Below are 14,586 nucleotides of genomic sequence, written 5' to 3'. Positions count from 1 at the left end.
AAGCCTAGCATTTTCATAGCGGGCTAACCCAGTATTGTCAGCTGTATGGGTGACTTATAGAGAAGACATTTTAACTCTGCAGAAATTTGCAAAAGCTAATGCAAGAGCAACAATTTAGCTCTGAGAGGAAACAGCTGTTTCTTAACTAACCGTGCATGAGCATGCTGTCCGTTAACTTTGCTTACTATTAGAGTTGCTACCAGAGTTTTATAAACTCCAGTACCATTCTTGTAAAAAAATCCAACAATATTGATGTTTTCTTGTTTTAAAATAGCAAACATCTCAGGCAGACTTCTACACTTTGTCTAAATTACACAGGATTAAAATGATGTCAATTTTTTTGCAAGATTTCGATGATTCATTTCTCTGCTAAGCACCTGTCTTTTGAAACATATGCATCATTTAAAGCTTTTCTGCTTTTTGATGCTATCAATAATTAAAACAGCAGATTGTGTCATTTTCAAACACGTGATTTTGAATAATATCAAGATGAATGTCAGTCTTGTCAAGGAGGGCTAAGAATTCGGTCCTTGACATGCAGTTACAAGATGTAATTGCAACTTGACAGCTAGAGGTGCTTTCTCCAATGACTCAGACACAATTTTAAGCTCCACACAACACTGCATTTTACTTGCACGTGAGTCATGTCATAGCCAAAGAGATGTTAATAAAAAACCCACAATGAACTACCCTCGATCTAACTGTTCTTTTCCTTCAAATCAAAACACCAAGACTGCTTGTAACGGGAACATACTGGGCATAAAATTCGCGTCAGCTTCCAAATGTGGATGCTTAATGAGACTTAACCTTCATATCATATGTGCATTTTCTTCTCATTCAGTCCAAATTTCAGAGGTGTTAAGTGTTCATATTTTGTCTCTCAGGTTCTGCAAATGAGGCTCCACATGCACCCCACTCTCTGCACCCTCACCTGGTTCAGGAGCACCTCAGCAGCAACATCATACTGACCAGCACTATGCCAACGCCCATCCATAACGGTCAAATCTGTAAGGACAAAACACATTTATCACATGTGCATTGGGTTACAGAGCGTAGGGCTGCACAGTAGCGTGCAATTTTAGCATTATTGTAACATTAAACACATTGCAAAGGTTTGAATTTATGACAGCAAAGGACACCTGTTCTATATAATCATGCAATGTCGTCTTATTCTGCATGTTTATGTGTTATACAATTTCACACCATTTTTGTCATGCAACTCAAGCTAGCTATCAGTTACACTCATATCAATTCTTGCAAATTAGTGGTAAAAAAAACACTGTAGCGAAAGAAAATATGGATTCCTTAGTTTGAGGTTCAGTCCCTTTTTGTACTTTCACCCCTACTCCTTAACTTCAAGCGCTTCTTATGGTGTTGAAACGGCATTAGTAATTGTCGATTGCTTTTATGGAGTCAGGATTTTCCTGACAGTTGCGTCAACACAAGCAGTTTTTGAAAATACTGCTTTAAAATCAAAAGGACCAAATGCATTTAAACAACATTAAATTATGACATTAGATAGTTGTTGTTTTTAAATCTTGCTGATGATTTGTAAGGCATCCTGGGGGATTTTCCATAACACTTAGTTTGGAGTATGCATCCAGAAAATCTCAATTTGAAGGACCATGTAGCCATTGAACTTCAGCACCACTCCTTTCAAGCAAAAATCAGGACACTTCCTCTAGATGTAAAATCATAAAACATAGGGCTTAGTGGCAGGTGCAAGGAATGCATTGGGACTGAGCATTAGTTTGTCACCACACTCAATATTGTCATCACAATGTTGAAATATAGTATTGCAAATCGAATTTTTACTCATGTAATGCAGGCTTTGATTAAAAATACAAAGATTGTAGGCCTATTGCCAATCATTAAGTCTGCAGAAATTCACCACATTTATCTAGAATAACTTGTTGTATTTTTCTTGTTGTTTTATAAGTATATTACAGAGAGAAAAGATGTCACAGTGTCACTTTTCCCCCAATACACATCCAGTTTTGATCATAAAGATTTCTCTATGTGACCTAAATCAATGATATTTAAATGGGACTGGTAAATTTCCCTCGCCCTGCTCCATGTGCAGCCTAGTCAGGAAGCTGGAAGGACAAACAGGCTCGGCAGAATAATCCTCTAAGTGCTCATTGGAAACTAATCTGGCTTATTTTGTCAAAGAGAACTTCTGTTATTCTTTCTTAACCTTTAATGCTCTGAGAAATTTCACAAAAGTGCTTATTCCTCATCTGAAAATTATGCTGCCCCAAGTTATACCCAAAGAACTTGAAATATACACCTGCTTATGCTGCAGTTTCTCCCTCTAACTCGCTCATGTTCTACTTTTCAGCCACTCCTGAAACCCCGATCCCGTCTCCGCCCACTGCCTCCAGCTCAGAACATTATAAAATGGCCCAGGGGGTCATAGCCACCGTGCCCAAGCAGCCGACCTCCATCCCTCAGCCGACTATTACAAAGCAGGAGGCCATCTAACAACGCTCTGTGCCCATATTCCTTCAGTTTTTTATTGTTGTGTCGAACCAGGGTGTTTATGCATTCACAATCAGCGTCGAAGCTGTACACTTGACTGAAACGATAAAACTAGCTGAACATGTAGGATGTAATTTCAATGACGTCCCTCACAGATTGCTGTTTCTCTTCAGGGATCTTTTTGTTCAAACATGCAGCTGCAGATGAGCTCAGCAAATGCTCGGCAAAAAAGTTAGCATTTAAACTCTTCAGATATGTTGTTGTTCTGTAAGATTAACACATAGAAATACATTATTGTGTTTATAGTTTATTATTGGGAAACAAAACATCCTTTAGATTGGCCTTAGTGTGCAGTAGGGCTTATGTGAGACATGGTGACTCAATCATGTCAGTATTTTATGAATGTTACAACAGGCCTTACTTTGTCCTTTATTTAGTGTTGCACAGTATTTTTATTTAAGCTCATTAGTGATAAAATGGTGAAAACTTTCTGAGAACATTTTATCAAAGCTAAAGAAAATCCCTTGTGTGACTTCATAAATCCTAAAAATCTCTGCTGTTTGCTTTGGTGTGATGATAAAAGTTTATTTACAGTAGTGAAAATGTTAGAATTAAGACCAAGAAATCTTGGTACACTAGAGCCTGGTGTCACTTTGTAAAAGTAGGCACAGGCGGACACGCTGAGGAAGTTTCCCAATATGTTGTACTTGTTTTTAAAAATGTGTTCTATTTTTTGTTTAGTACTTTGTCATGGTTTAACTGATGGAAGAAATTGTGCCTTTTAACTTGTACTGCCTTACAAAAACAGGAAATGTTTGCCTTTTAATGTGAAGATGAATTAATAAATCTTAAGGTCTATTTTTATATCGCTTTTGTCCGGAACTTTTTGTACAGACTCTGATTTACAAACTCAATTCCAAAAAAGTTGGGGCGTTTAAAATGTAAATAAAAACAGTGTGCAATGATTTTCAAATCACTGAAACCTACATTTTTTTTTCACAACAGAACATAAACAACATATCAGATGTTGAAACTGAGACATGAAAAATATCTGCTCAGTCGATGGAAACTAAAAAACATTTCAGTCTAGTTTTAGTCCAAAAAAATTCCTCAAATTTTAGTCTTTACTTTTAATCCAAGCATTTATTTTCTTGCCTAAATCTGGAACCAAATCATGTTAGTGTGTTCTCTGCACTCTGCTAAACCTGGGGTCCCTGCTTTCTACAGCTGAGAGGCAGAATAGCTACAGATGCATTGTTTTTAGACAGAATTACCCACAGTGGAGAGATATCACAGATTTTGAATGTCTGACAAAATCTATGTTTCATTTTAGTCTAGTTTTAGTTATCTTGACAAAAACTGAACTTAGTTTTTGTCAGATCTAGTTTGTTAGTCTTAATCTACGAACATTTTTAGTCAGTTTTAGTCGATGAAATTAACACTGATGTTTACCATTTCGTAGCATCCCATCTTCTTAAATAACAGTCTATGAACAGCTGTGAGGTGACGAGTCCAGTTGCTGGAGTTTTGGGAGAGGAATGTTGTCCCATTCTTGTCTGATGAAGGATTCTAGCTGCTCAACAGTCCTGGTTCTTCTTGTTTATTATTATTATTATTTTTTTATTTTATGGTGCACCAAATGTTTTCAGTTGGTAAGAGGTCTGGACTACAGGTTGGTCAGTTCAGCTCCTGGACTCTTCTACTATGAAGCCATGCTGTTGTGATGGATGTGGTTTAGCATTGTCTTGCTGAAATAGTTAAGTCCTTCACTGAAAGCAACGTTGTGGGGATGGGAGCATATGTTGCTCTAAAACCTTTCTCTACTTTTAAGCATTTAGTGCCTTTCCAGATGTGTAAGCTGTCCTCTACATGCCTAAGCACTAATGCAACCCCATACCATCAGAGATGCTGGCTTTGAACTGCGCCAGGCTTTTAAACTGTGCTGGAAGGTCCCTCTCCTCTTTAGTCTGCTGCACATGGTGTCCATGGTTTCCAAAAACAATTTTAAGTTTTGATTCATCCGACCACAGAACAGTTTTCCATTTTGCCTGGTCCATTTTAAATGAGCCTAGGTCCAGAGAAGATGGCTGTCTTTCTGGATCCTGATCACATATGGCTTCTTCTTTGCATGATCCAGCTTTTGCTGTTATTTTTGGATGGCACGATGAACTGTGTTGACAGACAATGATTTCTGGAAGTGTGCCTGAGATGGTAGGATATTCAAAGTATTGACAATTTTACGCTGAGGAACATTTTTCTGGAATTGTTTCACAATTTTTCCAGATTTTTGCAGATTGGAACCTCTACCCATCTTTTCTTCTGAGAGACTGCCTCTCTAAAATGTTCCCTTTATATCAAGTCATGTTACTGATCTACTGCCAATTAACCTAACTAGTTGCACACTTCTCCTCCAGCTGTTTTTCATCAGTACAACTCACTTTTCCGGCCTTGTCCTGTCTTGTCCCTACTTTTTTGAGATGTGTTGCTGCCATCAAATTCAAAATGCGTGAATATTTTTCATGAAATGGTAAACTGTCTCAGTTTCAAACATCTGATAGGGGATTTTTTATGTTCTACTGAGAATAAAATTTGGGTTTCTGAGATTTGACAATCATCACATTCTTTTATTACATTTTAAACTATGTCCCAACTTTTTTTGAATTGGGGTTGTAAAAGAAAAGCTTTAATAATCAATTAATGATATAACACATACTCCTAAGTGTTGCATTGACGTAAAGAGGAGAACAGATGAGTTGGTTGGAAAGTCTGTGGAGTTAAAAAAAACAAGGTCCAACGTGGCAGTGCAGGCTGTTCACTGATAGCAACATATTGCTAAAGAGTGATAAAATGCCATAAAATCATTACAGATAGCACTGATTCCAGTAAGTAGAAAATGGACTCCTCCATGATTTATTTCTATATTCAAATTTACAAAATAGCTCCATGTCAATAATAACATGTAGTATTTTGTTTAAACTTAAATTACAAGGAAGAAGTTTGACCAGTAACAAGTATAAGCAAAAAAGAAAAAAAATCCAACTTTGTTTTTTCCCAAAACACCAAACTGACATAAATGATGCATAGATATAATATTTTTAACAATACATTGTCAAATGAAAGTAGAAAAAAAATCCATCTAGTTTCATGCAGGGCTGCTAGAGCATGAAGTGACAGCGAAATGCCAATATGCAGCCAAACTCCGCCACCTACCGCGTTTAAGTGTGACTCAGAAATGCGTCATTAAAAAAGGAGAGAAAATCAACAACCTGGTGCATATACTTTAAATGCGATAATTCGGTGTTTTCTCTATTTCGATACCAAATAAACCAATAAAGTTGACTATTATTGTGCTTAAGAATCCTTGAATCGAATAAAAACTACTTCGTTTTTTACTCTATATCATAATTTGTTATCGTGTCTCAAATATACCCCTTTTATCGTAAGTGGGTGAAAATGACCACTGAGCAATGTAGATTCGACAAGTTTGCAGTATGTGTGATTGAATTGCATTGAAATACGTGAAAAAAACCTGTGGGAGTTTTAGCTTTCAGTCTTTGTTTAGCAAGTAGAATCTTTCCAACTTATTGAATCAGTTGCTGAATACAATTTTTAAGGTCACGTTTTGTAAGTAACAAAGTCAAGATGGAAAAACCTTCCCGACATTTTATTTGCATTTCCATCTTCAAATTTTAAGTATCTGAGGTAAACGTGTTGTATATATTTCCGAGTTGCACCTGAACGCCACACCGTCATCAAAACAACAGTCGAACGCACTGTGGCGTCTGCTGCGCCTCACGTGCCGCATAACAGCCAATGAGATCGCGCCGTTTATCAACCCGGAACAAGGATTTTCCTGACAGGTCGGTGATGATTTTTGACTCTGTGGTTTTGGGTTATGCTGCCTGCTTCTTATGACTTTACAGTGACTGTTTGTAAAAAGCAGCAATGTGTGTGATAAACGGATAGTGTCAAATGCATTTTCGGGTTGGTGTTGAGTCATTTTAATGACTTTGATTCTGTCGCATCGTCTCTATTCAGCATCCTGCCATGTTCGCCTGTCAGCTGAGATGTGACTGAATGCTAAACAAACATATCAAATGAGGTTATGTTTACGCTTTATAGTCTTGTGACGAACTCCCTTACTATTCTTGATCTCACGGGAACGAGCTAAATATGTTCTCAGGGTGTCAACATCCTCGTCATTTCGATACTTTTTCGATATAACGTGTTTTACATCAGTTATTTTCAGTGTTAGTGTACGACTTAGACACTGCAGGAGATTGCTTGCAGTAATTTATGCATCTTAAAAGAATCTTAGGCATCCTCAAACTGGGTGCCTAAGATTCTTTTTAGATGCAGTGATATCAAGCAGGCTTTGATACGGTTTGATTTTTACTTGCCACAACCTAAAACTCTTACATGTTTACACCCATGTAAGGAACTCAGTCACTGTTCTTAGTGATTAGTGAATATTTTTCCATATGTTTGAAAAATATCTGTATGTATTTAATAAATCAAGGGAAATGGAGTGGAATGAATCCATTAAAACTTTAAGGCAAACTCAGACGAATATTTAATAATGTGGGCAATGTGTTGATACCTAAATGTTTCAAATGTTTTTTACAATTTAGACAGTGTGCTGGAGTTTGACTGCAATTTTAGGTCATTTTAACAAGATATTACAACAAATTTGCCACTCAAGAGCATATTATGTTGATTTAATATTGAAAGAAAGTACTGATATTGTTTGACACCGACTACTATTATATTTAAAGCTTAAATTCTATTATAGTTTCAACCGCGTACAGGATTGCTTTACTATTCTTGGTCATTATAAACATTTTATTTCTAATGTTTGTTGTACAGTTACCCAAGTTATGGTAAATTATTTTTTTAGACATTTAAAATGATAACACTCTTTTGCAATCTTACTACGTTGAAGTTTTCAAAATGCAAATATTTTTCTTTCTATGACTTTAAAAGCAATGCAATCTCTGTTATTCTAATGGTCACTGGTATGGAAAAGCACAAAAACTTTAAGGAACAACATGTACTTAATAAATCAAGTGAGTTTGAGAGGAATGGATCCACCAAAATTTGCAAGCAAACTCCAACACATTGTCAACATTGCACAAATAAAGCAGACAATGAGTAGGAATCAAATGCCACCAGTGTTTGAGCATTTTAAACAGTGTGCAGAAGTTCATCGAAAACAAGGAATTATCGGTCATCAAAGCGATATCTTTGCTCAGTAACAAATATCTGAAGCACCTCTCTCCTTGTGTTGTTTTTCCAATCAGCTTCATCCAGTCAGTCCATGGCTGATCAGCATGAGTCCATCGATCTCAGGTCTCCTCCAGTGGACCCGTCAGCAGATGCAGCACACAACTGGTTCCCTAAACCCCCTCCACCCATGTACACCTGCACCCTGACCCCGGAGCTGGTGGCTAAAGCACGGGAGGAGCTTCAGGAGAAACCAGAGTGGAGGTTACGGGATGTCCAAGCACTGAGAGACATGATCCTGAAGGTCTGTTTTTTTTTTTTCTTTTTGCTATACAGACATACATAGATAGGATAAGCATGAAGAGTCAAGCAGGACAGAGCCATTCAGGTGACCTCCCAGCACAGCGACACCAACAGTGGGTGCAGAAAAATACAATTGAGTGCATTCAAAGAAGCCCTTAATTTAGCTCTTATAAAAACAATAAAACAAAAACTTAAACCAGTCACAAGGTATTTTCTAAAGAAAGGGAAGATCTTCTTTTAATTAGTTAACTTCTCGCTAGTTGTCCTATTTTAAGAACTGTTTTTCAGTTTACAACAGTAGATAATCAAAAAACCTTTTACAAAGTTGTGCAGAGTACATAAAAACTGGGACTTCATCGCAACATTGCTGTCCTGGAGATATAACCCACAGTTCTACAAGTTTGCTAGTGCAAAGCAGATTTTTTTGGCCAGAGTAAAATAAATACATGCTGATTTAACAAAGCAAACATGACCTGATAAAGTAGGTCATCGATGTATTTCGTCATCCTTCGTTTGTATTCAGAGATACTGATGTATGTCAGGCTTCTAACCAATATGGATAAAGCAACTGGAACACTTCCCTCAAGTACTTTCTGCCTGCTCAAGTCTTTGGCTCTCTGCCCATCAGTTTTAACTGAAGATATTCATTTGAAGAAAAATATCCCCTGAATATAAACACTTTTTAATGTGTAATGATATCCTGCAGCAGCTGAGCTACTGAAGTGTTTGGCAAACAGATAAAAAAGGACTAAACAAGCTTTTACATTTTTGTTTTCAGCCATAGACCCCGTGCTCCTCCAGCTATAAATGTGTCTATGGTTCAGAGATAAACTTAAGACTCTAGATGGACAAACACAAAAAAGATCTCTAGACTTATCTCCATTATTTCTCAGTTTTCTAGATTTTTCTTTGATTTTCCATCTTTTAAATCTCCTGAGCTCATGTTTCTCTGGCTACCTCTGCAGGAGCAACCCAACCTGAGGACGAGGCTGGATGACGCCTTTCTCCTGCGCTTCCTGCGGGCCAGGAAGTTTGACTATGACCGCGCTCTCCAGCTGCTGCTAAATTACCAGGGGGGGCGTAAAGCGTGGCCCGAGGTGTTCCAGGACCTGAAGCCGTCCACAGTGAAACACGTCCTGGACCTCGGCTTCCTCACTGTCCTGCCACAACCTGATCCCAACGGAAGATACATCCTCTGTCTGCGGCCAGGTGGGTGTCTGCTGCACTTTGACAGGATAAATCAGTACATTTATAGGGGATTTACCTTTCTGTTATAATTTTTTCCATTTATTTCTAACATTTTTATTCTAACAGGTCTCAGAATATGTCTCCAGTTGCATTCTGTTTAACTTGCATCGAGTTTAGATTTAGGCCTGAACAATATACAAAGCCATAGTCTTTACCCCTTCCTGATTTATTTTTTATTTGCAGATTTTCCCACTTACATGTTTAAAATCCTTAAACAAAAAGTGAATTCAAAATGCAGTTTTTAAATGATGATTTTATTTATTAGGGAAAAAAAAGCCACCCAAACCTTCCTGGTTCTATGTGAAAAGAATTTCTCCCCTAAACCTAATAACTGGTTGTTCCACCCTAGGAAGCAACAACTGCAAGCATTTGTGATTACTGGCAATAAGTTTTTTACATCACTGTGGAAGAATTTTGGCCAACTCATCTTTGCAGAATTAGAGCATGAATGGCCAATTTAAGGTCACACCACAGCATCTCAGTCAGATTTAAGTCCAGACTTTGACAAAGCCACTCCAAAACCTTCATTTTGTTTTATTAAAGCCATTCAGAGGTGCACTTGCTGATGTGTTTTGGATCATTGTCCTGCTGCATAACCCAATTGTGTCTGAGCTTGAGATCATGGTGATAGCCAAACATTCTTCTTCAGGATTTTCTGGTAGAGAGCAGAATTCATGGCTCCATCAATTATGACAAGACCATCACACTACCACCACCATGTTTGACTGTTGGTATGATGTTCTTTTTATGAAATGCTGTCTTAGTTTTACTCCAGATGTATTGGGATGCACACCTTCCAAAGAGTTCAACTTTTGTCTTGTCAGTCCACAGAATTTGACCCCAAAAGTCTTGGGGATCATCAGGATGTTTTTAGTCAAATGTGAGACTAGCCTTTGTGTTCCTTTTGGTCAGCTCCTTTCCCATGGATGCCATGTTTGCCCAGCCTCTTTCTTATTGTTGAATCATGAACTCTGACCTTAACTGAGTCGAGTGAAGCCTGCAGGTCTTTAGATGTTGTTCTTGGTTCTTTTGTGACCTCCTGGATGAGTCGTCCATACACATTTGGTGTCATTTTGGTAGGCAGGCCACTCCTGGGAAGGTTCACCACTGTTCCAAGTTTTCTCCGTTTGTGGATAATGGCTCTCACCATGGTTTTCTGGAGCCCCAAATCCTTGGAAATGGCTTTGTAACCCAGTGTTAATTTCGTCAACTACAACTATGACTAAAAATGTTTAAGAAAAATAGATCTGTGTCAAAATGATTAAAACTAGACTAAAATGTTATATAGTTTTCGTCAGACATTCAAAATCCATGATATTTCTCCACTGTGGGTAAATCTATCAAAAAACAATGCAGCTGTATCTATTCTGCCTCTCAGCTGTAAAAAGTAGGGACCCCAGGTTTAGCAGAGCGCATAGAACACACTACCATGATTCGGTACCAGATTTAGGCAAGAAAAGAAATGCTTGGACTAAAAGTAAAGACTAAAATGTGAGGACTTTTTATGGACTAGAACTAGACTAAAATGTTAAGAGTTTTTGTCAACTGAAACTAAAAAGGATAGAAATTACTAAAATGTGACTAAAACTAAAATGAATTTCATCTAAAGACTAAAACTAAGACTAAAATTAAAAATAGCTGCCACAATGAACACTGCTGTAACCTTTACCAGACTGATAGATGTCTATGACTGTTTTATCTGTTCTTAAATTTAGATGGCGCCATGATGTGTTGCTTTTTGAGATCTCTAGCCTACTTCTCTTTGCCAGACAGGTTCTGTTTAAGGGATTTCTGGATTCAACAGGTCTTCAATCAGTTAATGCATGATTTAACAAGGGGGGGCAATTACTTTTTCTCATAGGTCCAGGTAGGTCTGGTTGGTGTTTTCCCCTTATTATATGAAATCATCATTTAAAAACATTTTGTGTTTACTCTAGTTATCTTAGTCTAATATTGAAATTTCTCTCTGTATTTATATTGTCACAAATATCTGTCATGTTCAGTTAGGGAACACTTTTACAGGATGGGTATTACCCAGATATACTTTATTTAATGTCCTTTTTACAGGGAAATGGAAACCAAATGATTATCCATTTGTGGACAACGTGAGAGCCATTTATCTGACTCTGGAGAAGCTGATTCAACCGGAGGAAACGCAGGTGAACGGTATCGTCATCCTCGCTGACTACACTGGAGTGGGAATGTCACAAGCATCCAATCCAGGCCCGTTCCTCGCCAAAAAAGTCGTCAGCATCCTCCAGGTGAGAAATATATCAGTGTTATTAGATAAAAATGATTTTGGTTTAATTTTTCCTAGATTAATTCGACCGAGAAGTACAATTTTGCTTGTTTTGACTGCAGCATTTACATAAAATATGATTGTTTTTAATGAAACAGAAGTCTGTAAATATGAAACTTGAAGACTCATGGGTATAATCTCCATTTACAGCAGCTACTCTAGAGCTCTGCCTGTTGAGTTTCGGCCTAATTGCTGAGAGCTAAATAAACACCAAACTCTTGAAATATTTGTCAAGGTCGAGCTGTGACTTTATTTTTTTAATGCAGATTCTCTCCTCATTTATACAGGATGGGTTTCCAATCAGAATCAAGGCCGTTAACATCATTAACGAGCCCAGGATTTTCAAAGGCATCTTCGCTATAATTAAGCCTTTTCTGAAGGAGAAGATGGCAGAGAGGGTAACTATCGTCCTTCACTTATCTCTGAATGTTTGGATATCATTTGGAGTGGAGTGCCTTATTTATGCTCTGTCTTTGTATCAACAGTTTATTTTCATCTGAGAAAATAGAAGGTTGAGATTTTTATTTCAAAAGGAAGCTCAGACCAAGAAAAACAAAACCCCATTTATACAGCATTTAATGAGAGGGATTTATTTGTGTTCATCTCACACAGAAAAAGGGACTTTAGTTTATTTTAGGGCAATGGAAACAAGCTGCAAACTCTGCAGTGGTGTGGTGTCAGCTCCAAATAATTATGGTAAACTTCTGGACGTGTAGTTATTTATTTAGCAGATAAGGAGCCACATTTGCATTTATTGGTATCACTGTACCTGGCCATGTGGCAGATGTAAGTAGGTATTCAGTGCATTCATATTTGGCTCTTGATGTTTTGTTTTCTGTGTTTAACAGCGACATAGTGCAGCCAAAGCTTTGCCCCTAGCTTTAGGACAGGGGTATACTTTTTCTTTCTTTATTTTGAACATTATAAAATTACAGTGGATTCAGTAGTCAGATCTTTTGCAAAAACACTTGACATTTAGCTCAGGTTCCTCCCATTTCTCTTGATCCTTGCTGAGATGTTTCTACACCTTGCTTGGTGTCCTCCTATGGTAAATTAAAGTGATTGGGCATGATTTGGAAAGGCACATACATAGAAGGCCTAAAGCTGACAATGCATCAGAGCAAAAACCAAGCCATGAGGTCAAAGGAACTGCAGAGCAGCAGAGCTCAGGCAGGATTGTTGGGGAAGGCTATAAAAAAAGTTTGCCACACTGAACGTTCCCAAGAGCACAGTGGCCTCCATAATTCTCAGATGGAAGAAGTTTGGCACAACCAGGACTCTTCTAAGAGCTAGTTGCCCAGCCACACTGAGCTTGAGTTTGATGCAACAAAATCCATGTGAAATCCAAGCAGGCTTTCATGTGATTTTGCACTGAGGATAGGACTCCATCTGGCCACTCTGCCATAAATCCCAGATCAGTGGAGGGCTGCAGTGATGTTGTCCTCATGGATCCTCACACTGGATCTCATAAGCTCAGTCAGAGTGACCATCAGGTTCTTGGTCTCCTCTCTTACTAAGGCCCTTCTCCCCTGATTGCTCAGTTTGGCTCTTGAAAGAGTCCTGGTTGTGCCATACTTCTTCCATTCAAGAATTATGGAGGCTCTTGGGAACCTTCGATGCTGCAGAACCTTGTTTGTAGCTTTCCCCAAATCTGTGCCTGTCAACAATCCTGTCTCTAGGCTCTGCAGGCAGTTACTTTGACCTCATGGCTTGCATTTTGCTCTAATATCATTGTCAGCTGTGAGGCCTTCTTTAGAGAGGTGTGTGCCTTTCCAATCATGTCCAATCAATTTAATTTACCACAGGTGGACTCCAATCAAGGTGTGGAAACATCTCAGCAAGGATCCAGAGAAATGGGAGGAACCTGAGCTACACTTTAATGGTTTTTGCAAAGAGTCTGAATACCTTTTCTTGCTAAATTTGCATCAGGCTGCAACAGGACAAAGTTGAAAAAAGTGAAAGGGGTCTGAATACTTTCTGAATCCACTGTAATTTTATTTTTTGCAAATGCATTGGCAAAGTTTTGTTATTGAAAAGCTGCCACAGTTTTTTCTTTAAATTTGACAGTGTTTTCTGTCATCCCTACCCATTTTTGAATATTTCATCTCGGCTATCCCTCTTTCTTTCTTTCTTTCTTTCTTTCTTTGCAAATTTAGGTAAAAAATTTGACTCAATTTCTGATTGTTTTATTAAATTTCAGTACTTTTTAACAAAAACTAGGGTGTGTAAGTTTTAAAATATGTGGTAGTAAAAGCATAACAAATTTTAACAACCTTTTAAAATGATAAGGAGGAGAGTAAGGGACTGATTGTATTGTACTTATGTCTTTTCTCCCAGTACATCCTTCACGGCTCAGACCTGCGCTCTCTGCACCGAAACATCCCCCGCTCGGTTCTGCCTGAGGAGTATGGCGGCACAGCGGGCCAGCTGGACATGCATGCGTGGTCCAGACTGCTGCAGGACTGTGAGGAGGAGTTCATAGTGGAGTTCTGCCAGCCAGATCCACTAGAGGGCGTGCTGCTCCCAGACTCCATGATGTTTGATGGAGAGCAGGCTGGCGGGCAGGACGACGACACCTTCAGGGGGCTGCGCTCTCAGCTCTACTACTGCTACTGAGGCAGGCTGAGGCTGCAGACGCTCCATCACCAAGAGGACTCTGTCTGTTTCTTTTGAAACATCTGTGTTGACTTTTACAGGGCAAGTTGCCAAAAGGTAGACAGGATTTATTTTAGTAACAAAGCAGCACTATTAGAGGTGGATAGTGTTTTCTAGTTTACACGTAGCCCAGCGTTTATCCCGTCTCACAGGCAGCTGCTGGCTTAAGCTCAAGCTGGTGCATGTTTTGCCACTGTTGGTGGCCTCTCCGAAGCTATTTCTGGTGTTTACACTGCAAAAACTCAAATCTTGGTCTATTTATTAGTGTAATTTCATAATGAAAACAATCACATTACTCTTTATAAGCCTCATTCACCTGTATTCACCCGTACAAACAAAAATAAGGCCTGAATTTCTCATAATAAGTGAAACAAATT

At 38.4% G+C, this 14,586-nt stretch overlaps 2 protein-coding genes across 3 annotated transcripts in view; both read left to right on the top strand.

Moving 5' to 3' along the window:
* hnf4a (hepatocyte nuclear factor 4, alpha) overlaps positions 1-3,345 on the top strand; it is a 55,403-nt gene extending 52,058 nt beyond the window's left edge. For both annotated transcript variants that reach the window (XM_041800137.1, XM_041800136.1), the window contains 2 exons: positions 885-1,007; positions 2,342-3,345. In XM_041800137.1, coding sequence (XP_041656071.1) covers positions 885-1,007; positions 2,342-2,484 — 266 coding nt within the window. In that variant the 3' untranslated portion in view covers positions 2,485-3,345. The remainder of the gene's footprint in view (positions 1-884; positions 1,008-2,341) is intronic.
* A 2,967-nt stretch (positions 3,346-6,312) lies between these two features.
* ttpal (tocopherol (alpha) transfer protein-like) lies at positions 6,313-14,326 on the top strand. Its single transcript, XM_041799895.1, has 6 exons — positions 6,313-6,341; positions 7,782-8,008; positions 8,973-9,216; positions 11,323-11,516; positions 11,842-11,952; positions 13,892-14,326. Exons 2-6 carry the CDS (start codon positions 7,799-7,801, stop codon positions 14,168-14,170), a joined length of 1,038 nt encoding a protein of 345 aa, XP_041655829.1. The 5' UTR covers positions 6,313-6,341; positions 7,782-7,798; the 3' UTR covers positions 14,171-14,326.
* The last annotated feature ends 260 nt before the right edge of the window (positions 14,327-14,586 follow it).

This window comes from Cheilinus undulatus, linkage group 11 (assembly GCF_018320785.1).
Source record: "Cheilinus undulatus linkage group 11, ASM1832078v1, whole genome shotgun sequence".
In the NCBI taxonomy this organism is placed as follows: Eukaryota; Metazoa; Chordata; class Actinopteri; order Labriformes; family Labridae; genus Cheilinus; species Cheilinus undulatus.
The sequence above is the reverse complement of the archived record's forward strand: the minus strand, read 5'-3'. Positions and strand labels throughout refer to the sequence as shown.